General features: G+C 39.6%; 1 protein-coding gene across 2 annotated transcripts in view; it reads right to left on the bottom strand.

Annotated features, from left to right (window-relative positions):
* Nucleotides 1–26,077, bottom strand: part of dpyda (dihydropyrimidine dehydrogenase a) — a 124,077-nt gene that overhangs the window by 80,490 nt on the left and 17,510 nt on the right. For both annotated transcript variants that reach the window (XR_001966205.2, XM_018754086.2), the window contains exons 3-6: nt 24,676–24,758; nt 9,237–9,324; nt 6,318–6,479; nt 1,326–1,522 (exon numbers count right to left, since the gene is read on the bottom strand). Coding sequence is in view for 1 of the 2 variants with exons in the window: in XM_018754086.2 (XP_018609602.2) it covers nt 1,326–1,522; nt 6,318–6,479; nt 9,237–9,324; nt 24,676–24,758 (530 nt within the window). In the remaining variant the exon portion in view is untranslated. The remainder of the gene's footprint in view (nt 1–1,325; nt 1,523–6,317; nt 6,480–9,236; nt 9,325–24,675; nt 24,759–26,077) is intronic.

The raw sequence follows: 26,077 nt of genomic DNA, 5'->3' as shown, positions 1-26,077 counted from the left end.
ATTAACATTAATTTGAAGAACTGTATGATGCAGAGAAGATTAAAAAGCTTAGGTCAGGTAGAGCCAACCCTGGTCCTTCCAGGCTGCAGCTTATTCAGGCTTTTACTCCAGCTGAGCTCTTGATTACTCAGTCTTGATTGAGACTTTAATTTAATACAGTGCAAGATTTAAGTCGATTTAAGTATAACATTTACTCAGAGCATTTACAGCTGTTTCTGAACCGGGCTGTACGGCGCCACAGCAGATAGCGTTGGGGTCTCACCCGACCGCACTGGGTTCGGCTCAGTCCCGGTTCAGAAACCGCGTAGAGTTGGCATGTTTTCCCCGCAGGCATGTAGATTTCCAGTGACGTGTGTTTCAAGTGAATCGGTCACGCTAAATACTGGTGGTGTTTGTGTGAACGTGTGAGTGAGAGAGTGAGTTATATTGTCCTGCTGTCTAAATGTGTGAATGATTATATGAAGGTTGGTGTAGTTTGTCTAAAAGTGTAAGTCATTTAGGATAAAGGTGTCACCAAATTACACGGTACATTGCTTTGGAAAAAAGCACTCGCTAAATGAACAAATGTCAAGTAATTGTCTTAAACCACAGGAAATTTTAGAACACCGCTATAATTGCATTTCAGTTTCAATTGTTCAATGGCAACAGAACATAACAAAAAGCATGTTGTTGCACTTTCAGTTTCTCGGTCCTTTAGCATTTAATTCTTCCTGAGGCAAGAACAATTAAGAGATCACCAATTGACAAAAAAAAAAAAAAAAAAACAGAATAACATTCAGGGATAAAAATAAAAATATCTTTATTTATATTTCTCCATAAGGCCACAGTTACTCCTTAGTCTAATTTGGTTTTAACATGATTGAAAAATTATAGTAAGTTCTCAAAGGATTCATTTTAATGTAATTTAAATTGTGCATTCGATCAAAAATAACATTCTATCAAAATCAAGATAGCAAGTTCTGAAAGCATTCAGTTTAATGAGATTTAAATCATGCATTCTATCAAAATCAAGTGACAGTTCTGAATAAATCAAAGCTAATTATGAGGCATGATGTTATATTGAGCATGCCCACAAAGACTATTGCTCCTGATCCCTGCTTAAATGCTACTGTATTGTTTCTGCAAACACATATTTTCATGTTCATTTTTGTCTGGCTAGTTAAAGCCTTGGTGTATGACTGTTAAAGCTGCTCACATATAAGTTTGCACTGCCTTTTCCATGCTGACCTCACAAATCCCTACAATAAAAGCGATGTACCTAATTAGGAAGTAACACAGATCCTTGAATAAATGTGTTCTGAACAACAAAAACCAAAGCCCTTTACCTCAGTCCTCCAATGTACTTCTCTTTCTCGAAAATTGCGATGTTGTCGTAACCCAGGCGAGCCAAAAACGAGGCACAGCTGATGCTGGCGGGGCCGCAGCCAATCAGGGCGATCTTAGAGTGGAAGCTTTCAGGCATCTGATCCGGAGGTGGCAGGTCAGGGTTTCGAACCTGAGGAATCCCCATTTTGCTGAAAACCTTGAGATAAAAGCAGCAAACAGCTTTACCATGATCAACTTTCATTTTCAGTAAATTCACCAAGCGCTTTGTAAGTTAGCCAACACTTTTATCCAAAGCCACAAGGTTAGTCATCCCTTTATGCAAAGCAGCTTCCATGTTCACCTGCTCGTACATGATTTTCTGGGGACTTAAGCCAACCTTCATGTTACAAATCACTGAAATAATGAAATAATAATAAAAATTAAATAAATGATGGAGATCAACACAAGTATTTTTGCTGCCATTAACTGTGTAATATAAGAGATCTCAAGAGGGTTTGTCTGACCTCAGTCTCCGGAGGTTTTAAGAGTTTTAATGTCTTGTACCAACCTTAGAAGTTCAGTTTCCTCTTTTCTGCCTTTCCTGCATTTTTTTTTTTTTTTTAAATCTCTCTACCAGTGTTATTACTTGTGATACTTGTTAGATGTCATTTGTTATTTTGGCACTTGTGCTATGTTGAGTGTTGTAAGCCAACATGCTGAGAAGGGCGCTATAAAAAATAAATTCAACTGAATTCAATTTAGCAGTTACTTGCATGTTCCGTGTTCAATTATTCATTAACTACGCCAAAGTATGTAGAGTATTTGTCATAAAATGATCATAAAACAAGCTAATGACCAGCACTGGCCTCCAGAAAATTTCACAGAGACGAGGGAACTTTTTCCCCCACACAAAGGAAAGGACTTCACCTGACGTGAAGGGCCTGTGACACCGATCCACTTTGGATCAAACGAAACGGCTGCATCGAACGCCGAGCTGACTTTGCGGCAGAGGGTTGTCTAAAAGCGTAATCTGTTCGCACAAACTCTCTCAGTGAACCGGGCCCATAGAAATAATCTCCCATCGCTGGGAGGACAGCCGCCGCTTGCTTCCAAAACCTTAATCAAGCAGACTTCCTTTCTCGCCCTCGAGCAAGTCCTGAATCGGAGGGCAACGGCCAGTTTCTCAACGGGCCTGCACAATGAAGCGGCAAACGCAGCACAAACGATGATCCGCAAAAGGCGCGTGGGAAACTGGTAAGAGAACCGACTTGAATTTATGTTAACGGCAGATCTGAGAATGAAAAACAGATTTAACAGTTAAAAAAAAAGGGGGAGGCGAGAAATTCCACCATCGTTAAAAAAAAAAATTGGAGGGAAAATGCATCTGAGCATTTTAAGGCCCATAATATAAAGTATTTAGCTTTATCTAAATTGTAGCATTGGTAACTCGAGTAAGTCTAGCTTCACAGATTAAACTATTTTAAAGCAATTAAAAACCGATATTTATGTATATATGTAAAGACCTGAACGCCTGTATTAAGCTGACACAGTTGGAGGCTTAGGGACTCGAACCCGAGTCATTACAAACGTCACTAAGAACTACACAATCTGCTGCACATAAATGCACTGTATTTAGGGTGAAACAGCATATGAAGAGCGCAGTGGGTCCTATACCACAAAAGCCTAAGTGGCCACCCCACTGGGGCAGCCCTGCCACACAATTTACCTGCAGCGTCCATCAGCCTTCATATATGATTCTGCCAGAAATACCATACTTCTCACTTACCTCAAGAGGGGCAGTGACTTTATCAGACCACAGGAGCACAAGGGAACAGAGCCGGACTGTGATAGTCTCCTCCCGAGGTTATCTAATTATCGGCCAGATAACCACTGTGACCTTTCACATTTAAGAAAGGAGGAGCTGCCACCAAGACAGAGACATATAATAAGTCACAGTGGTGGTAGGTGGTTGGAGAGGATGGCCACTTCATAATTGCTCCTTTTTATCCTGTAACAGGTAATGAAACTTTACACTGAGCCTTCTGTCTGCGGAACGTTATATTAGAGAAAGAAAAAAAAAATACGACGGGATAATGGTAGCATTAGGAAATGAAGTTCCATGCAGTGTATGGTAATATATAAATCAGAGGTATTGAAATGCAGTGTTAGTGGTACTTTACATCATCATTGTCAACTGCTATCATAACAACTGTTTTACTAAAAAAATATATTATGCAGCTTATACATCAACTGACTTTTAAAGGCCTACAGAACAATTTAAGTAGAAATGAAGCTTTTTTCAAATACTGATTAATGATCACTCTTCAAATTAAAAAATGGTTCGTATTTGATATAAACACACATCTGACTAATTCATGCTTTCAAAATGCCTTCGGACACACTTTTTCAGCACTAAACTTTAGTACTCCTTATTAGTTTACATTCTAAAGCTGGAACATTTGATGCACAGTTTGGTTGTAAAAATAAATAAAAATAAAAAAGAAATATCACAAAAATGTCAAGATCTTAATACAATGTGGTATGGTCCGTATATGGGTATACTTCACATATTGGCACAGTTCGACTACTTTTTGGGTGAATACATGGATTATAGTGTTTCCTAAATATTTATATGTTGGCCTCATGCAGTTGTGTCAGAAATGTGTGGAAATGAACTGACAGAAAAAAAAAAAAAGACAACACAACGAAGGGAAGCTTGCACGTGTTCTAAAAGACGCCAAGCGGAGCTCGAGCTACCACTAACGGACGTGTAACGACTTTCATAAGACAGCCCTCACCGCTCGTAATTGCTCATGTGGTAAAACGTCTCAGACGGGTTGGTAAAATGGTGGGACGTTGAAGCCGGCGGCAGCTGCAGGAATATACATTTCCCTCTCGCCCAAGTTGTAAAAGATAAAGCCTTATTTTGGTAGCTAATAATTAAACACAAATTGCAATACTTCAAGAGCTAAAATTGCACATTGCATGTACCTACTAAAATTGGAGACGCACACACTAAAATTGGATACTTAGCATGCTCAATATCCAGAGCAGCGTATGATCTCCATTAACTCTGCGACACTGTCTTGGTGCTTGGCACTGTAAGAATTAATGTAAAAATTGGGTAAAACAATTGTTTAAGTTAATTTATTTTTTCCTCTGTGGACTTGGTGCTAGTGGATTGGGAATTACACACCGCGGAAACAGAGCTTAATCACATCTGTTCTCATCTGTGAGGACTTTTGACCGCATGCTCGACCGCGCCAGCCGCTCATTCGCATTTGTTGACGCAAGAATGTAAAACATCTGTTCGCACAGCGCCCGCTGATTATGTCCACCATATTCTCTACGTGCACTTTAAAAGGACAAAAGGCCCTGTGAGTTCGTCAGGCCAGGAAAAAAAAACGCAACCTGAACAGCAGCCACAAAAGGACGGGGCCAAAGGTGACAACGCGAACCGGCGCGCAACGTTTGACATTTCCGTTTAATTAGCAGTTAGCGCAGAACCAAAGAGAGCGATGACAGTGACAGTGACAGATGCCCGCATTCACTCGAACACTATAAACACCTGTACTCTAAGCCACTATTCACCACATAAACTACACGTGGTAAATAAAGAAATGGTTCAAACAATTCACGGTACACAACTCAGGAGAAATCTTCTCTCACTTAAAATCTCGTTCGTTTCCGATAAAAGTCACGGGACGCAAAGAAAGGGTCGACACCGCTCTCGTAATCTACGAACCCACTAAAGGCTATGACTTCGAGGATCATCCTACAAGGATTTTTCGACGCCGTGTTGCATTTCCTCTTTCCTTTGCTTTCCTTTACTAACAGAAAGGGAATTTCATTTGACATTAAATCTTGTGTTTTTGACATAAAAGACTTTTTTGTTTGGTTTACAAACACTCACATTTACTTCTCTGATGTGTGGCGACTTTGACATCTGGCATTTCTCTCTCTCTCTTTTCCCTCATTTTGTGTAAGCTTGTATTTCTAATGGTAAATCTGACATTTATCATGGCGGGAGACGGGCTGTGCGATAAAATAAGGGAGAATTATGACTTTAATGGTACAGTGTGACAGATGCCATGCGTCTGCAAGGAGGATGGGGGGAGCTGCCGTAACAAAGAGTTTGGAGACACCATTAATACGATTCTGATACGAAGGAGTGGCACTCCATCACGACTTACGCTAACTTAACAGAGATGAGAGAAGTTATCGCTGCCAAACCAAGCAGAAATACGGGTGCGCAGTGCGACAAGACATTCAAACGCAAAGGTTAAACAGACAATCAAACACCTTGAGTCTGCAGTAAGATCAGAAGCTACACGCTGACACGAGGAGGTCCTCCCATAGCCGAGAAACAGAAAAACTAACCGAACAATTAAACATTGACACGTAATACTTCTAATGAAATAACGTTATTCATTTTCCAGTTTTTTTCATACGTTTCGCATCAGATGTTTACTCCTCTGTGATTAAACTTCAGCTGGAAATTCCTATTATTTTAGTTGCTTACCCAAGCCTTTCCTCTAAAATTACTTGTCAAAAGCTTCCTAATATTGCAATGTTGACTGCTGGGCATTCATTATCATTATTTTTAGTATCCATTTAGCCGACACCTGTCTCCAAGGTGACTTACAACGTTACAAATTCAGTTCAACAATTCTTACGCTATCCGCTCTGCTCATTCACACACGACAAAGAAAGAGAAAACGAACGATAAAGCTGGCCCAAATCTGAACCCGATTCGCTGCTGCGAAATGACTTTTACTACGTTTAAAACGATAACTTCAATTAATCAACGGAAGCTGTGACACAACGAAAACCTGCGGATTCTGTAGCTCTCCATGGCAGAACAGCTCCATTGCAATACATCAACTGTATCCAAAAGAAAGTTAAGAACATTAAAATCTGTTGCAGTATGCTGCGGTATTAAATGAACAGATGGGGACAAACAACCAATTCTGTCGGAGGAAAAAGAGCCCGGGTGGCCTTGTAGCTCCTACCTCGGTAGCAAAGTGCTGCAGTCCCCCGATGTTAATGGGTCCTTCCTCCGAGGCGTAGAGATTGCAGCCTCCCACGCAGAGGTCAGACGTGGGACACACCATACCGCACGTGAGTCCCAGCGGGTTGTCCGACAGGATGGCCTTCGCCGCTCCATAGTAATTCTAAACCAAGGTGCAGAAGTCCACTGTATAAGAAAGGAGCTCAAACACACGGACACGCAAGGGTTCAACAGGAATTCCTAAAGTTGTGGAACTGTAATTGATGACACAAATGGGGTGCCAAGTCTACACGTAAGAGAACGTGTTGATAAAGTAATCTCTCTGAGAAGATAAAACAGGTCGCTGTGTAACAAAGGCAGCCATTTAATTAATATGTATTTTTCCACAATTCTTGTATTTGCAGGGCAATGAAAGTTCGCCTAAATCTGCTTCATTCAATTTCTACCCGGCCCCAATCCGAGCACAGAGGAACAGAGATAGAGGAAGGCTTTTTCGGGCATAGTCATGCACTTTGCCATCCAAGTTACAAAGTGGCAGCTGCAAGCAGTGCCTAAGTATATCTTACTCTGACGAGTTAATCTAATTCCACTTCTTCCCTAAGAGGTGGCATTGAGTGGAATTGCGAACTATTTCTGATGGAATGGTGGCTTTTGACATTTGGCAGCTATTTCTCTCGATTCAACACCATCTGTCCAATAACACTGGCACTCTAACTGACAATGCTGTCTGGGCAAGGCGCTGCTGAAGCCCCGAGATGCTGAAGGCAAAGTGCTGGGAACTGGTAGTTATACACCCGTTGTTAACACCAAAAAAGCTGAACTTCTTCAGAATGATTTTGGCAATCACAATACATGAAATAAAAATGCTTTGCTAATTCCTGTCGACCTGTACTGGATAACTCCCAAGGCAAGCGTTCATATATCGACACCCTGCTTCACATCCCTTTACCGAAGCTGCCAGCATTTCTTCCAACGTAACAAAAAAAAAGCTGTAAATATTTTCAGAATTCTGCAGATGGTTTTGCCATAAGTTGGGAAGGTAAGTGTTTCCAGTTACTGTGTTCCCTTGACAACACCTTCGGTTTCATCTTCTCTGAAAAAATCTCACGCAGAATGATGTTATCCACATTACAAGCACGAGAGAGTGTCCTACCGGTGGTCAGAAGGGGCACAAGGAAACGTGTTCCATAAGAGAACAAATGTTGAGCCAAAAGGCAGCGTTTGTTTCCTGATCTCTGGAATCTGCCTGAAAAGGGCAATCTTGCACTTATTAAAGGACCAAGGAATGGCACCCACCTACAATTTAGAAAGATTTCAACCCCTACGTATTTTCTTGCTGCATTACTATAGACTGTCTTTCACAGAGAAGTGCATGAAAGAAGCTGGCTGAATCCAGAGCAGACTGGTGGTTGAGTTTTCAATTTAGCCCCTAACCACGGGTAGAGCGTGCGGCAAAGAGCACCATCAGGGTCACGCTGACAGTCGTGTGTGAACTCATCGAAAAAGTGCGAGTTGCCTTTCTTTCCAGAACACCACAGAGACATTTACGTTTTAAGTTCGTCACCAGAGTTAACATTAAGAACCCAAAGATGCGTCAATAAATGTACTAGCGGGTAGGGAAGCTACTAAGGCTGGTTTGAAATACTAAAGCCATCTTTAAAAATACATAAACTTGGAGATTTACTTGCTCAGACTGGGCGCTTGACGTGCAAGGTGTAAGTTCAGAGTTTTGCCTAAAATATAAAGTGTGCTTTAATTGACATGACCTTTAAATAGAAAAGGTTGCATTGACTATTTAAACAGATCAGACTCGTTTCAGAGTTTCAGCTCCCCATTAGTTGTGTCGTACTTCATTAAAGTAAAACCATTAAGCCCTTCTTGCCATTTAATTAGAAAGTCTATATAACTGTTGCAACGTCTACTCTGATTATCCTGTCAAAACAAAGCAACATGAAAATGGACTTCAGTGGAGACAGAAAGATTAGACAACATTACTGTAGTCTTCCTTCTCTTTTATTTTCCACTGTTTAGAAGAAACTGACTTTTTTCATCTTAAAATAAACATAATTGAATTTTTAATTCAAATCTACATGGTAATCCGTTTACAGTTTGAAAAAAGAATGAAAGATTCTTGCTGGGTTTTATATTATTGCGATTTTTTTTTTTTTTTTTTTTGGCGCTTTGAGAAATGATCAGCCCTGTATTCAGTCCCAGCACTTCAAAAGGACAGTTTAATATTCATTTTTAAATCCTTGAAGTCAGCTCGTTTTTTAAAGAAACGTTAGTAATCAAATGGCATTTCCGCAAGAGAGTGTCAACATTTTATTTAAAACACACTACATGAAAAGAATTTGAGAAAATGTATTTTACAAATGTAAACTGATTCAAGCCATCAGAAATATAAATTTCTCATTAGAACTACCTCCTCGGGTTTTATTCCCTCCAAGGAGAAGCTCTCCAAGGAGTTTCTGACACCTTCTTTTGAAAAGTGTGGGACTGTGCTGACCAGTAAATACTATTGCAGGGAATGATCTCTGCAAGATTATTTAGGATCTTCCTCAGACATACCCCTTGCTTACACATTGCACGACTTGTAAATGATCACTCTGGCTTGAGATTAACATTGTTACAGAGATGATGGTAGGTCGCTGTTAACAAAAGGGCCCAGCTCTCTTTAAGTTGGTGCCAGTGGGCTCTCTTAGATGCTGTGCTTTGAACTGCCTGTGGCTCTCATGCAAGGCTCTACAAGGCAAAACACTGTATTCTGCACTACAGTAGCTAGTAAAGTAAACATGGTGTTATTGAATAGGAAAGTCGGGTTCATTGCAGCGGGAAAGATTGTGTGTGTGTGTGTGTGTACATGCACAAAAGTAAACAGAAATAACTGTGGACTATATCAAAAACCATATAAAGGCATTACCTTGTTTGCAATGCTGGTGATGAAGGATTTAACATCCAAATTGGTTGGGCAACTTTTCTGGCATGGGGCATCTGCACATTTTAGGCACCTATTGAGAAAAAAAATATGTTACTTTAATATACAAACAGCAACACTGACCACAAATAAACTGTTTGACTTCTGCGTGTCGGCAAATTCAGCAAGATTGCGTTAGCGCACAAACACTTGAGAGAGAAAATTAATAAAAGTAAACAGCTGTCTCCTGTGAATGTAATATTACTGCATGGCTGCAAATCTGAATGTCACAGGTGTAATACCTTTGATCAGGGTACGTTTCCTGAAAGGACAAACCCTGCTCTATGGGTAAAATTTGTAAGTCACTCAGGATAAGAGAGCTAGCTAAGTAATAAAAATAAAATGAAAAAATAAAATGAAATAGCTGGAACTACCAGAGGTGGGAGGAAAAGTGTACCTTTGTCATGTTTGCGAAGAGTAACATCGTTATAAATTCCAGTGACAACATAACAGTTAGAAAACATCGTATTGGCAGGCAATGACATACACATTGTAAATAATAAATGGAATAATTAAGCAGGGGTCAATTAAACATTCATGCAGAACCACAATGGACGTGACCTGATTTGTTAGTCCATGTGATGGACATGTGGGAGGCCCCCTGAGGGAGAGGGAGGGGTGGTCATCAGGCAGCCAGCTCACTTCTCTCACCGAACACACGCGCAAATAAATTGCTGTTTTTGAAACGGTGGACGCTGATGAAAAAGGGTAAAACAGACTGTATCTCAGTCTTTTTTTTTTTTTTTTTATAGCATGGAGAGAAAAAGGAAAAGAGGAGGAGAAAGAGAGGGGCCCACTATAGCCAGTCTCCTATAATAATCCCATCTTGCAATTCTCTAAGCTCACGGCAGACTAAAGTGCACAAGGCTCCCATTAATACTACTTATCACCCTGACAGCGGGGTAATTACAGGAGTGCGGCAGTGAGCTGGTACGGCTGAAACACCAGGCGCCGCACCGGAATACGCAGCGGCAAGATGTTTTATTAAATCTGGGTGGTTGATCATCAAGTGACATTAGCGTTGACCCATTTTTTATTTGACAATAAATTATCCTTTGCCCGAAGCATAATGGATATTGCGCCAGAGTCGTACCTAGAGAAAAGGTGCTGCTGCGTCGCAATGCTGGGGGAATACAATGCACAAGTTAAGCTAAATGCTCCTGAGATATTAACTATGATCCTTCCTCTTCCATGTCTCAGTATGATTAATATTGTGGCATGATTAAAAAAATTTAAATCAGACAGCTTCAGAAGCATAACCCTTCAACTCCCAGTGCACCTAATAAATAAAAAAAAAAATTGTAGGCAGCACAAACACGCTGTCCTCCTCCACTGGAGTACCACCCTGGCTTCTGTGCTAGACACTAATTTCCTATCTCATTTACAGGAGATCAACAGGAGATCTGACATGTATGAAACGGGACTTGTTAAACGTGGTTTATCTGCACGCACGTACCATATATCCCAAGAAAGAACATCAAACATTCAATTTAAAGACAAACGGTAAGATGGCTTGGCAACATTCTGTGGATGCTGCAGCCGTTACGGTAAAGTTTCATGCACAAAACTACTACATTGGACCATTCCTATAACCAACAACCTGCAACCTCTGAGTTACAATCTGATATCTTAACTCTCAGGTCACCTGCAGCTATATTTTTAGTGTGCAGCATAGTATTGTTCTGGGTGAATTACGCCGTCATAATGGGACTGCAAAATCACTGCACTCCACATTTAGGGCCATTTGTCAAGCAAAATAAACGTAATGGTTGGCCTGACATGAGTTTTCTGCCTGTGAATTATTGCTCAGATGGTATGTTGCATTCAGGAAAAAAAAAAAAGAATAACCGTAACAGGGAAGAAGAACGTTTAATCGAGGTCATCTGGACTTGCCATTAAACTTGCACAATTCAAAGTGATGCATAAAAGAAAAAAAATATGTTTTATATGCTGAAGAACACATGCAAGCACCGAGGCGAGTTCTGCTGTGCCAGGGACAATGTACATACCGTACGAAAGAAGACACGGGGATGGCAAGTTAATTGTACCTTCTCATTAATCAGCGCAACGTGTCACTGTGTAAACGCTAACAGACCTCGGTAAACAAAACAACCCACCCCTCGCCATAAGGACACACATTATGGCACCCCTGCTGCAATAAGACAAACACTTGGTTGAACGTACTTTCATGATTTGATTTTTGATCTTCGCTACTGTTCTTGGGATAAGTGCATAATATCATAGTTTACAGTGCAATAGATGTTTTTGCTAACATGTATATTTCTGAAGTGCATAGTACAGTACATGACTAAGTGGCTTATATCGGACTAAGCCAATTAAAATTAATAATTAGCTCCACAGATGAAACAGGAAATGCAATGTAAAATACAGGAGGTAATTTGGTAATTTAAGTTGGAATTTAATTAAAAGAGTTAATTAAGGAAGACATATTTGAGATGTCAAACAGAAAGCAAATTAAAAAACTCGATGGATTAATAATCAGTAATAACGGGCTTACAACTTTAATAACATAAGATGCATGCAACCTCAGTGGTGTACTGTATAAAGGTAAGATCTGTCACATATACAATGCCATAACATAACAATGACTTTTAATTACACTGGAAAGGAAATAATAGGTAATCCCTTTATTTGAGTGGGCGAATCACAAAATAATCAAAGGGGGGAGGAATAAATAAAGAAATAAATGAACCTTTTCAATGTGCTGTCAGACCAACGGTGCATTTCTATGGGAACAAATCTTTCTCTTTTTCCTCCCAAGGTAACATTAAAGACACAAGGATGATACAGCTACATTTTAGGCCCTCATTCATCTCCCCGGCCAGGCGCCCAAGTGCATGGCAAATGTCAACAGAAAATAATGCAGACACAAAGGCAGTCTTATTTGTTCGAGAATTGCTCTAGGTCACAGCAATTCAGGCAGGCGCACGGAGCACCGCTCACAAAGGAATGTTTCCGAGCCGCACACACAAGGTGCAGCGACTGTGGTTTCCGGGATATAATAAAATCAAGTTGCTGTACGGCGTATTTCCCATCCAAACACATCAGCGAAACATTGTCAAAATTGAAGGAACAGCTGAGTGTTCACATACAGCAGGGGCGTTTTTTTTTTTCCCCCCTCTCCTCTGCACCCGAATGAGACCTTTGAATTCTTTGTTTGATGAGCACGTTCCAAGGCAATATGAATCTTTTGTGTGTGTGTGTGCCTAACAAATTGTGTAATTCATTCTTTCAATTAGTCATGCAGCAGCAAAAGCCACAAAGAATTCAATAATACAGAATCTTCATGAAGACTGGCAACTTACTCTAACAGATATGTTGTTTTCCCCCATTTATTTATGTTGGTTTTATACTAAATCACGTCATTCATAAACAAACACCCATACAGTTTTTTTGCATATGTACGCATACATGCATGAAGCTGCAGCACATTTTTTCGGCTCTTAAACTTGAGCCTATAGATTTAAAAAAAAAAAAAAAAAAAAAAAGTAATTTAGTAATTAGTAACAGTAATTCCAACAGTAATTTAATTTAAAGGTCTTAATTTTTGTTTTTTTTTTCCCCAAACAGTAACTTTGTAACCCACAGTCTATTCTGACTACGTAATCTTCCAGAAAAGTGTGTGCTACTACAGAAATGTCAGTGTAAATAAATTTTTAATCATGCTGCCTCCAATTGCCCTGTAAATGACATCCTGCCCAAGATGTGCCTGCCTTGCATCCTGTGTTTTCAGGTTAGACTCTGGACCACCGCCACCCTGCATCATGCAAGCGGTTACTGAAAAAGGATGAATGGTATACGGTACCTCTAAGCCCCAACCGCATTTTTATTCATGGAGTCTAATTAACGTAATGATAATTCTCAGATACAGGGATACGAATCAGTTAACTATGGATCAAGTCATCAGTGGTGACCTGTGCCTCTGTCCCCGTATGGAGTTGGGTGTCGTGAGAGAGAGAATAACTGCGTCCAAGGCTAATCAGGCCTAATGGCTCCTCTAGCACCGTGGCAGGTTTTCAGTCTCCCACTTCTCTAAACATGCAATAATAATAATTCAATGATATGTGTTCCGCAGAAGTGAACATGACCCCATTGTTCTGTTCTAGGGATCCCCCACTACCTACATCACACATTTCTCTTAGTCATTACATTGTAATCGTGTTTTTTTTTCTTTTTTTTAATACCAATTATGAACACACATCAACAGTACTGCACTGATTTATCTATTAACTTGCACATTCCAGAGACAGCACACTGAATGTATACAGTATTATTTTATTAAAATGACCACACGCCAGTTCAGCGCATATACAGCGCTGCTTAAAAATATGCGAACTCGTTATTTAATCCGAAGCAGTCTTTCTCTTCTGACATAACAGATGTAATTACCAATTCCATATGTTGATTTAGAGGAAATCATGCATGCAGTAGAAAAACGCAAGTGGTGTAGATGCAAAAATAAGTGAACCACTGGTTAAGCCAAGTAAGTAAGTAGAATTAGGTGAGTAAAATCATAATCGTTAATTCATTTTAAGATTTAGATTTTATAAGTTTGTTTTAATATTTTAGAATAACGAACATCCCTAAGGGGTTCACATACTTTCAAGCAGCGATGTTTATATATATATATTTTATCCCTTAAAATAGAAATGCACTCTCTCTCTCACACACAAACACATACTGCTGTTGAGCAGCATGTTCGATTCACACCCTATCATCCTCAAAATCTCACCCTGACTAACCCGAAGGGTGAAAAAAAAGCACCATAGGCCACGGAGCAAATATTTTTCATAAATATAAGCAAAAACTTAGTCTCCTTCGACATCCACTCATATGAGGGATATTAGGTACATCCTTCACAGTCTGACACTGACACTGTGCCAAAGGAAACCATAGAAAACTATAGATATTAAATCACCCAAGTTGCCGGTGCTGCTTTCCTTAACGCACAGTTCATTCTGGAACCACAATTTGCTGCAGTCGCTGTCTCTCCTGCGATGAACTGGTGAAACACTGTTGTATTTGTAATACGCGTCCTAACATGCAAAGGCAATGTAATTTAAAAGAAACCATTGACTTTTGATGAGAACAACAAATTAGCCGTAAAGGTCATTCCTTAATCAGAATTGCTAATATATAATTTTCATTGTCATTGCCAGCATGAGGGGGAAGGGAATTACAATTTAAATCAACAATTAACACATACTGGTAAATTAGATTTATAATGTCACATGTGAACTTCTCACCGAAAAAAAAAGCACGAAGACTATCAACTGATTACATAAAATTAAAGGAATTAATACATACAGCCAGATTTAACAATGAAAGAAGACCCACGTGAAAAACTTAAGAAGCTTTATTCTTTCTATCAAACTGAACACCCACAACCTTTCAACTATGACTTTCACACCCAAAGGCTTTCAAGAAATTATGCGATGCAACAGAAACTAGGTATAACTATGGACACAAGTTTTGATAATCAAACATTACAATATATTGAGAAGTAACAAACTGCACATTTTCAAACGGTCTCCCAAAGGGAAAATAGACAAAATAAATTAACTTGGAAAATTAACGCATTAAATTAACTAAATTAACTTACCTAAAACAAAAATTCTGCTTCTAGAAATACATTTTGCAGGACAAACTCTATTTTAGCATATAACGACAAAAAAAAAAAAAAAAACTCAACGACCTGCATAAATCTGACCTCCCCTTTTTCATATGACGCGCAAGAGCATTGCCGCATCCATCATGTAGCATCGGTGGGAAATAAGACAAGTTTCCCCCAAAGGGAAGTGCGCCTACTCAGTGTTTCTGTGTGCATTTCAAAAGCCTCAATTCTCCGTGACACCGTGCAAAAGAACGAGCGACATTTTTCGCGCTACTTAACGTTCTTATCGTACTTTTCATATCGCCGAACAGAACGTATACATGTAACCCTTCGAAATTAAGAGCAGCAAGAAGATTCTGCAGCCTCAACAGGAGCTGTAGGCTTCACTGGAGGTGTTGCTATGTTGTTTTGTCACCATAGCTACATATCTTTACTCGAAGTGGGGAACCTCCGCTCTCGTTTCCCCACGTCAATTAATTTCCAAATTTGCATCTCAGAGCCATTATTTAATAAAACCGTTATTCAAACGTTACTGCCAACCGGAAATATTCCAACAATAAAAAAAAAAAAAATGTTGCTCAAAAGCTCCTGGCCTCAGGATACAGACATATCAGTCAGGTTTTACGACCCAGTTATGGCACAGAAACAGCACTTGTTAAGGTTGTTAGTGACATCTCGCTACCTCCTGACAGTTTTCTCTCTCTACAAGTTCTCTTTGACCTGAATGCTGTCTTTCATGCCACAGTTCAGCAGGTCCTTTCAAAGCAACCCGAAGGTGCCGCTGCCTCCAGGATCAGGTCATACTAATCTAAAAAGCGTAACAGAATAGAGAAAAGAAAGAAAGGAAAAGAAATAACAGACAAGACTTTGTGCAAATAAATAAAGACAAAGTCTGTCTTATAAAGGGTTCAGTTGCAGGGCTTCTACTTTTTTGCTGCTGTCACTCTGGGACCTTTCCCACCGCTATGCAAATCAAATTCAGCTCTACCTTTCGGGGAAATCGGATGATGATCGGCACAACTCGACTGAAAAAAACAAGTCACGTAAGAAGTATTTTAAGAGTAGTTGTTAAAAGCTGCAGGCTAGTTGTTCATTATCAGCAAATTCTGCTTTTTTCCCCCCCCACACTTGCTGCCATCAGGTCAAAGTGATTTCAGATCTACTCCACTGCCACTTTTTTTTTTCTTTCCTCGCACTACTTATGAATTTTATTACTGCCAAGGCAAGAATACGTGTCCTTCTGTGCATTACTTTTCTGGCCTATTGGCCATCGTACCCTCGTTTCACACACGCCTAGCGTGAGAAAAAGTGTCAGCGGCACGTTCCTGAAGAAAAAAATCACACCAAATCATTTAGTTGCCCATAGGTTCAATGTCAGGTTCACATCAAGGCAAAGCTCAGCAATGACATGAAAATTATAAAGACACTGTAACACAGCAGGTAATGCTGATGCCCAACAACTCCTGGGCTGTAGGTTCAGACTAGGCTCTGAGCTCGAAAGTGGGTCCGTCCACATAGATCTGCATGTTTTCAACATGCTCATGTGGTTCCCCAGCTCTGGTTTCCTCACAGTCCAAAGAGGAATGTTTTGGGTGAACTGGTTGACTCTAAATTGCCATTAGAGTCTGCATGTATGAGAGGATAACTATGTGATTACCCACCCTGTGAAAGACTGATCTCCCATCCAAGGGTGTACCGTGCCTCTCACCCTATGGTTCCAGGAGAGTTTCCGGAGCACTGCAAGTTTGACGCTCGGTTCTAATTGCCATATATGTGCCAGACTTACGAAAAAACAAACTTAATTCACAAAACTGTACAAAACAGTACACGCGCTGCTTGGCCATATATTACACATATGAAGCACAACTACACGAATCAACAGCAATGGCCTGACAGGGACACAATGCTCTCCGCAGCCGTCCGCCACATATTATTTAATAATGCCAGCAGAGAGGCGGGAGAGATCCAGCAGGGAATAAAAGCAAGGTGAAAAGAGATTACGGCATATTCAAGGGTTTCCACGGGAACCACGGGAGCTGTCAAATTTGTGCAGAGAACTGTGGAGGCCTGTGGAGGCTCCAGTAAGGCCATCAAAGAGCTGCACACGAACATGGAAGAACCAGGTCACCGGGGGCAGAAGCAAAGGTCGGAGAGGAGCCACACCACAGCCACCCTCACAAACCATACAAGTAACTAATCGTTCAGAAAAGGGCCTATAAATTAATTAATTACAGTAAATAGATAAATAAATAAAAAGTGACAAAGCATCCATATGAATTCAAAATTGAACTGTCACTATACCAATAAAAACACCTCTTTACTTTTATTTTGTTGAACCAAACACGTGCATAATTGGCTGCAGCTCACACCATAAACATGGATGTCACTCCTGTAGAAGAGCCAGCCAAGCCATAGACAGAACATGCTCCTGCAACACACTTCTTCTTAAGACCCACCAAAATTTTCGTCGCCAGCGGCAAACTGACACTGTTATGTCACACAGATTTCATTAAACTTGCACTCAGCCAGGATCACATTCAAGCCCAAAAAGACCAAGAAACACCACGCAGGTACAGCAGCAGTTATAGGCATCACCTTGTAATCAAAAGACTGCAGAAACGCTGAACTAGGTACTTACCCTGAATTGATACAGCAGAAATTACCCACCTGTATAAGTGGGCAAATTACTGTAAGTAGCGCAGCTCAGTACTCAAAGATAACTCTGTAAGCCATGTTGGAGACAAACATTGGCTTCTTGAATAAATAAGGCGGCATGCTGGCACAGCGAGTAGCGCTGCTGTCTCACAGCGCCTGGGAGGGTATGGGTTCGATTCCCGCTCAGTCTGTGCGGAGTTTGCACGTTCTCTGCGTCGGTTTCCTCCGGGTGCTCTGGTTTCCTCCCACAGTCCAAAAGACATGCTGTTAAGTTTCACCCATAGTGTGTGAGTGAGAGAGAGTGTGTTTCACTGATGTATGGATGAGTGAGCCAGTGTAAGTAGTGTATCTAGCAGTGTAAGTCACCGCGGCGAATAAGGTGTGTGGGCTCGTAACACTCCGTAGAGTTCATCGGAAGTCGCTTTGGAGAAAAGCGTCTGCTAAATAAATAAGATGAAATACAAAAAACAGCAGCACTGATAAACTCCATTATAAAGCTTAAGAAAAGCTCCACAATAAGTAGTGGGGCTAGAAGTACATTTCTAAAATTCCCAGTTTGAAAGGAAGTTAGAGTTCAAGTGGCACTGATGGATAACAGTGTCTCGAAACTGCCCATGCTTGCCTTAAATTCACTTTTCATATCTGACTCAGCAGACCCATTTCAACGTTTACGATTAAAATGTGGCTAAGCGTATATGTTATTACACCCAGGGAGATATACGAGATAAGAAAGATCAACAGCTTTAATTTTGCCCTGTTGAGCCTGCATATTGAAAAATCTACATTTAGAAAATGTGGCAAGCCAGCATTTATACCATTCAGCTTGGAGATTGGTTGTGAAGTGAAGCAGATGGAAAGCGCTCTCCTGATGACTCCAGGCACCAGAGAGAAAGAAAAGACAGGTAGCTCTCCTAATGAAGGTCTTTTATAGGTTCAACTGTCATCTTAATTGCACAAAGTGACTTGGTCACGACCAATTAAACATGCTAACATCACAGAATGGTTTCCGGAAAGACTTGGCGAAAATATAGCTTCTTCAACGTAACATTGGTACTGCTGAATACTCTGACTTAAGAAAGCCAAGGACCTGTCATTACGAAAAGCAAAAATATATAGAGCCATGTGCATGAAGAAATTACGTACACATTTCTGTTTGTCAGAAAATACTCGTTCTTTCATGTGTACATAAACTCATATGTATACTCATGTATATAATACTCAGATGTGTATATATAATATACACACACGTATTAGATAAGTACGTAATTACTAATGATTGTACTGTATACTGTAGTTACCCGTAAAGGATAGGAAAGGGCAAAACCTGAAGTTACTGGGAAATGGAAAATTGTTTAAAAATAAATAAAACCCACAACTGGTAACATTAAACAATACACTAGTACCCTGTGTTACAAACGCCCGAGTCGTGAATTTTAAAAGATTTCAACGAGCATGTTTATTCACTTATTTTAATTAGATTGTCCTCAAAGTTCTATTTTTGAGGGATTAAGCTTTATTATTCAGATGTTACTGATTGTCACTTGTGATGCAGCACACGGACTTAAAAACAATTTGAGCTCACAACCAGACTTCCAGTCCCACTTGTACCAGTTGAGGTATAAATGTAATGCTCCAAATCTGACTATTTTCATCAACTGTCTTCATCAATATTTATATTTATTTATTTAGCAGACACTTTTCTCCAAAGCGACTTCCGATGAACACTACGTAGTGTTATCAGCCCAAACACCTTAATCACCAAGGTGACTTACACCGCTAGATACACTACCTACAATGGGTTACTCACCCATGCATCAAAATATAACATTTCATTTTATTGGTTTATTTTATCACTCCATGTACTAAATGCGATGCTCCGTAACAAGACTCAATACATTTAGGGACGTGGGGAAAAATTCAAGACTTGGTACTGTGACGGCAGATCACGACGGGAACGTAATGTACCCGCATTCAAGAACCGCACGCGTTCCCTTTCAGGAATGAGCTGCGTCCATCTCTACGGGGCCGACGGGCCGTCCTCACCCTGCGCTCGTGTTGACAGTTGGCCTGGCTGATTGGAGCAGAGATGCGAACGCGCAACGTCTCTCCGTGTCACGCGGGCATGCGGCAGCATTCATTAGCACTCCCAGATTGACGACCTTTCCTCCGAAAGGCTCTCCGCACCGTCTCGCCGCACAGACGCCAACCACCCCCCCCCCGCCCCCACCGCAACCGACACCGCCACGAGCCGCCCCTGTCAAGTCTGGGTCAGCGTTTCTCGCTAGCCAATGATTAAACATTCATTTCTTCGCCGTCCGTTTTTATACAGCATTAGCCAGCGATGAACGGTACGAAAAGGCTGCAGCCTCGTAATGTCAACAGGTGGGTCGCCGTCTCCTGATGACAGAGAGTAAAAAACTTGCTGTGAATGCTACCTTGTACACTAACGCAGGACTGGTCCTTCTCGGCGGTTTTAATCATACGGTCCACTGCATCTCACACGCCCCATACCGCATTACTACTTGACTTGAGATATGATGAGCAAGCCGCATGGTTCATAATGAAGAATTTTTGTAATGTGTACAGAACACACAAGGCTAAATCTTAAGAAATATGGAAAACGCACTTCGCTGGATCTCCAAATTATACTGCTTATTTATTAAAAACAATTTGTCGCTAGCATCTAAGTGGACATCTTATGAGAAAGTCTTGCAATTCATTGCTTGCACACGGTGGCTGTATTGTATATTGTCATTGTGCAGTGTTTTCATGGTTGGCGCCCAACAGCAACCAATTCCTTACATACTGATAATAAAGTGCTTTGAGCTCCGAGAACCACATCACCAGTTCATCACCAAAAAAGCTTTCCATGCCCAGACAATTCAGAAGAAAAAGTGCATTAATTAATTTTTAAAACCTGTGTAGGCGAATTTCGATTATATACCCCTTCTATATACATCAGAGATTACTCAAGGGAACTCAAACACAGCTGATTTACCACCTCGTGCTCAAGGACATTACTTACAATTCTGCCACAGAGAAACATTATCTCTTTGATTCATGCATCAACAGTTGTACGTCAAGCAAGATCTATAGGTGTTCACGGTCCAGATTATTGTTCTGCACAAAAGATGTGAAAAATAGCTTACTGTGCTTAAGCCTGGAATCAGAACAGAATTCAATCGGAAAATATAACTGAGGGGGAGAGGAAAAAAAAAAAAAAAAAAAAAAAAAAAAAAAAAAAAAGGTGGAAATACCCCTTCTTTGCCTTGTTACTCTCGTATTGTAACGGACAGGACCTCCCCAAGATGTTAAAAGGCAGCTGAGTTTGCTCTCTTGTTCTCAAAAAGTACTCGATGAATAAGCGAAGCGTGTCCCTCAGGTTTCATAAACCCGACGTTTGCCAAAAACCTCTGATGATATTTATGTGTTGCGGTTGCAATATATTTCCTCTGAGTGGAACTTTTATTTACCCGACTCCATATCTACCAAAAAGCCGTATTTCATATAAGCAGAAATGTTTCATTGTAGAAGATTTTGCGTGGTCAGGGAAAAACTGAAATATGAGTATTTCCGTCTGATGTGCCACCAATGTGCCACCAGGTGTATTACATAATTATTTGCTCATAAATTAGTACTGATACCTCCATTCCGAATAACGAATGTGAGTGTCAGAGCCCCACCATTTCTTTAGTTCCCGAGCACTAGACCGCATAAGCTTTGGCTTTCTTATGAGCATTTGCAGATAAAGGCTCGACGTTTCCACTTTGATGTCTTACATTATTAGTTTTTTGAAAACCTGATCCTTTCATCAAATTTGTTGCACATCTCAGCGGGAGGTCGTCTACAAGGGAATTAACGCCGTTGAATGTTAATGGATTTTCGGTTCTCTGCTTTTGCTGTGCGTATTTTCTGATGCTGGATGTTTGTGTGTTCTGTTTGGGAGGAAATTGGTTGGCACTCTCATTTAGGCAAAAAAAAAAAAAAAAAAAAAAAAATTAACAACTGTTAGAATGTGTGTATTCTCACAAGTCTATCCAATTCTGGCCAACAGCACACAATTATTTATAATGGTTATTCAGCTAATTACTATTATGGTTATGTTTGTCTCTCCCTTGTGACGTATTTATCTTTAAGCTGTCTAGATTTCAGTTAAAGATTATGCTCATTAGCATGCCATTGCCGTAATCCTTTTCTACTAAAAAAAATTAAGATTAAACAGCATTGTGCCAAAAGTGTGTCACTTTTTTTGTTTTTGCCTAACAAAAAGTTTTCAATACAAAACTGAAGGAAAGTCGCAAATAAGTCATGACTAAATTAGCCATAATTTCAACTTTTTTCTGACTTTTCTGAGTGCTGCTGCACACGAGACAATAAAAATTAGTGACATTTTAAAAAAATGAAAATGCAGTCATCAGGCACTTGATGGCTTCATGCCTTTCAGCACAAACAACTTTTTCAAGATGTTTCTCCAAGCCAGCTACCCTAGTAGAAGGCATTGTACGTTTGTTGTCGTGTCTTCCAACGTGCAGCGCTTCAACATCCAATCCGACTTCACCCACTGTAAATCTGCTTACACAAGAAGAAATATACATGAAACATGACTTGCCAACTGTGAGAGAAATTAGATCAAATGTAGATTAATCAAGTTTTAAATCAAAACTGCAATCTGACTGCAAGCACTCATACTAAGACTGTTCTTCACTGTATGCTTGAAGCCAAGTGAAGGTCCCACCATCAATTTCCCTTATTGAAAATATAAATACATGTGGCGTAACAGCGCAGCTGAGATGAAGCAGAATTGCATTATGCAACTCAAAAAGCTTGATTTTAACAGCTTGATACCAAAAAGTAAATGCATTTAGGTTTTTCTTTTCTGTAAACTTCCATTCACCATGGGAAAAACTACTGTTACTACTTGCGGAAAACGTAACTGGTTTCCAGAGAAAAAGGTTACAAACTTAAATATAATTGATAAATTAATTAGTTAGCAACAAAGCATGCCCAAACTAAGAAAGAATGTGGGACAGATAAGCCAGCCTCATGTCTTATGTCCCCAAGATAGACTGTAGAACACAGTGACCCTGAACTCGTATAAACTGTATACATTAAATAAATAAAATCTTCATCTGAGGTCTTTTATAGAACCTAATCTGTGGCTACACTAAGGGGCTATTGTATTATTAAATTTTTATTGATTGTGATGTAGTGGTTGAACACACAAACAGAGGAACAACTACATTTCCGGTCCCAGTTGCATTTTTTTAAATTGAGGTCTCACTGTGTATTTTCATAAGCCATTATGGAAGCGTTTCATTGTACATATCCTGTAATATGAGGGCTGGATTTATATAAATATATTGAAATATTAACAATAGCTAGTTCTTTATGGCACTCAACGTGACTTTTGACATTAGTCAATGATATACGGCAGCACAGGTGACAATAGAAAACAAAGAGGTTGTGTGAACAGTCTGTTGCACTATAACTGGAACTACAAGTGGTACTTTGTAATGCAGATGCCAAAGATAAATCCACATGTAACATAAATACAGCTCTTAAATGGAATGTTTTAGAGAGTTTATGTCATATAATTGTATCTGAAGAAGAGAATGCCTTAATTTTTTAATTACATTTGTATTACGCTTTGCAAAACACAGTGCATCCTTCTCTCTGATGTTGAGATAAAACAAATATGTGTGGATTTATAAAGTTATCACATTTTAAAAATGTAATTGACAGAGCTAGCCCAAAATGTGTCACAATTTTTACTGTCAACCAAAACTCTATGAAATATTTTATAAACATAGTTAGAAAAATTGCTCAAGAATCCCCAAATCATCCCCCCATCAGCCAAATTCCTCTAAGAGCCAATCAACTTTGTATCTCCTGCTGTTAGACCTTAGCGTAAGTGATCATGTTATGCACTTTAGGTTATGTAATGTCCATTAAGTGATCACAAGTTGCAAGAAATAACTTTGATATCATGTGTATGATCATACAAACTATATCAACTAATCTGAATTAATAACCTTCTTGTAGAGGAAGGCTTTGGCCATGTAATGTGCTCACATGAAATTGGTTTAAATTTTAATGGTTCAAAAACTCATTCTTCAAGCACATTTACCAAGTATTTGAGTTTTTGTTTTTTTTCCTGTTTTTGTTGAATCACTAGAAGCCACAAAACATCCCAGTGTGACTTCCCATTTTGACATTTTTATGCAATGCATAACGTTAATGTTGCAAATGGTAAAGGGTGAATTATTTATGAACCAATTCTGTTTCACATATTGACCCTAAAACAGTCAACCCTTACCACATTCAACAATGAATTATTAAAATCAGTCACTTCTAAAATTTCTTCAATTATTATTTGTAATAAATTCAGAGTGTATTTTGTTACTGCATGTTTTTACTGAAGCAATTATGTTTATAAAAAAAAAAAAACATAAAATACTTTATATAGTTTCTGTTTTTAGCATTTTTTTTGAGACAATTTCGAATTTCCCTGAAGGGTTTAATAAAATGTTAACCTATCCTATCTTCATCTACTACACTGATATGTTAAAACTTATTAAATCAATCTCAGGCAAAAAATGCCAGTCAAAAACGTAATCAGAAATGTCTGCTCTAACAGCGTATATAAAAAGTACACATAGATGAAATACATAGTATTAGTTCTTTATAACATTATTTTTCAAACGCCACCACTTGGATGGCTCAAATATTGTATCCCTTTGCATGCATGTTAAGTGCACATCCCCAAAGATGAAAATTTTCGAAAATCTCTTGTGAAATAAAACCGTGCACACAAAATATTAAACATTATATGATTTCTGTGTTTGTTTGTTTGTTTGAATTTGGTATTAAATTGATGTGAAATACGAACCAGTGGAGTGAGCGTCGACATGTTTTACCGCGCAGTATCCAAAGCCTCGGAAGCGAGGTCTCAGGGGACACTTTGCCACTGACAAATTAATGCCACCAAGAGGGGAAGCTGAATGATGGCAATAAACTCATTTGTTCCCCCAAAAATGAAGAATTACTTTTTCCTTTGCCCTATGTGTGACTGTTTCCATGGTGACCCAGCCATACCTCATTGCTTCTCGAAGTGCTCCACGTTCGCTCAAAGTCGTGTGTTTGATGTCGTCAAAATTGTTCTCCAGTTTCATGCAGCTCTGACATTAAAAAAAAAGAACAGTAAAAGCTGATCAAGCGGAAAGGACTCCCCCTCCCTTTTTTCACACTTAAGCACTTCACCAATCAGGTTCCATAGGTCTTTATTAGCCTACGTCTTTCATGTAGAAAACAGTGGATATTTTATCTTCATGCAAATTAAACACCCCCACACAGCTTGTGATTAAAAAGAAGTTCTTCCTTTGTCTGGGATGCTGTTGTCATGGTAATGCTGTTATCAATCCCCCAACTCCATGGTAAGTGACCAATTGGACAGATGTCGGTAGTTACTGACACGCTCATAATTAGTGTGCAAGGTCTCTCTACCCTCCACTCAACAGATGCAGACTCTGTACTCGCAGGCCTGAAATATCTATATGCACCAAGAAGTCATCTCAGGTTAACAGCTTCCTGTAACATGGGAAGAACTTACAGTCCCTTTCTTGTCACTTAAAAGCACACGGTTACAAGAAAATGATCCAGACTATATTCTGAATCTTCCACACAAGCAGGCGGCAAGTGGCATAGTGGTTACAGGTGCTACGTCTAGATTCAAAGGTCACAGGTTTGAATCCCACCTACCTGCAATACCCACCCACAGTGATCACAGAGCAAGGTACTTACCCTTAAAAAAAAAAAAAAAAAATTAAAAATAAAAAATTGCTCCAGAAGAAATTTCCCAGCTGTTCAAATGGGTAACTCATAAGTTGCTTGGGAGAAACACATAAATGGAAAAGTACAGTAGATGTAGCCACGCACACACTACAGGCAGAGTCACGAGTTCATCTAGACCCTGTGTCTTTAGACTGTGCTAGGAAACTAGAGCACCCAGAGGAAATCTGAACAGGCATCAAACCCACTGCACCACCATGTTGCTCATTACTCCTTTCCACGACATGATGTCATGAAAATTACAGTAGAATTACATCATAACAAGTCTAAAAGCTTTAAGCCCAACATTATTCCAAACTAATTAAAAACAAGGGGAAATTATCTCAATATTATCTCCATAAAATCATCTTTTTTTCCCCTAATTGATTATAAATGCATTGTAATTTTGATAAACAGTTCAGTTATATCCATAGATTTTGGCAAACAGAAGAAATATCTAAAGAAAGAAATGCCAAAAGATAAGGTCAACAAATGAAGATATTGCTACTTTAACTATGATGATGTTCCTCGCATAAGCATTTGCCGGTATGAATAAAAACACCACAATGTGCATGTGTAATTGTTGTGCTATGTGATCCACATGTCCCATCCTTTGTTTTCATTATTATTTTAGAGCAGAAAAGATGGTTTGGAGATGTATACTTCTCTC

Source organism: Scleropages formosus, chromosome 9 (genome assembly GCF_900964775.1).
Source record: "Scleropages formosus chromosome 9, fSclFor1.1, whole genome shotgun sequence".
Taxonomy (NCBI): domain Eukaryota; kingdom Metazoa; phylum Chordata; class Actinopteri; order Osteoglossiformes; family Osteoglossidae; genus Scleropages; species Scleropages formosus.
This window is presented reverse-complemented; position numbering and strand designations above follow the sequence as displayed.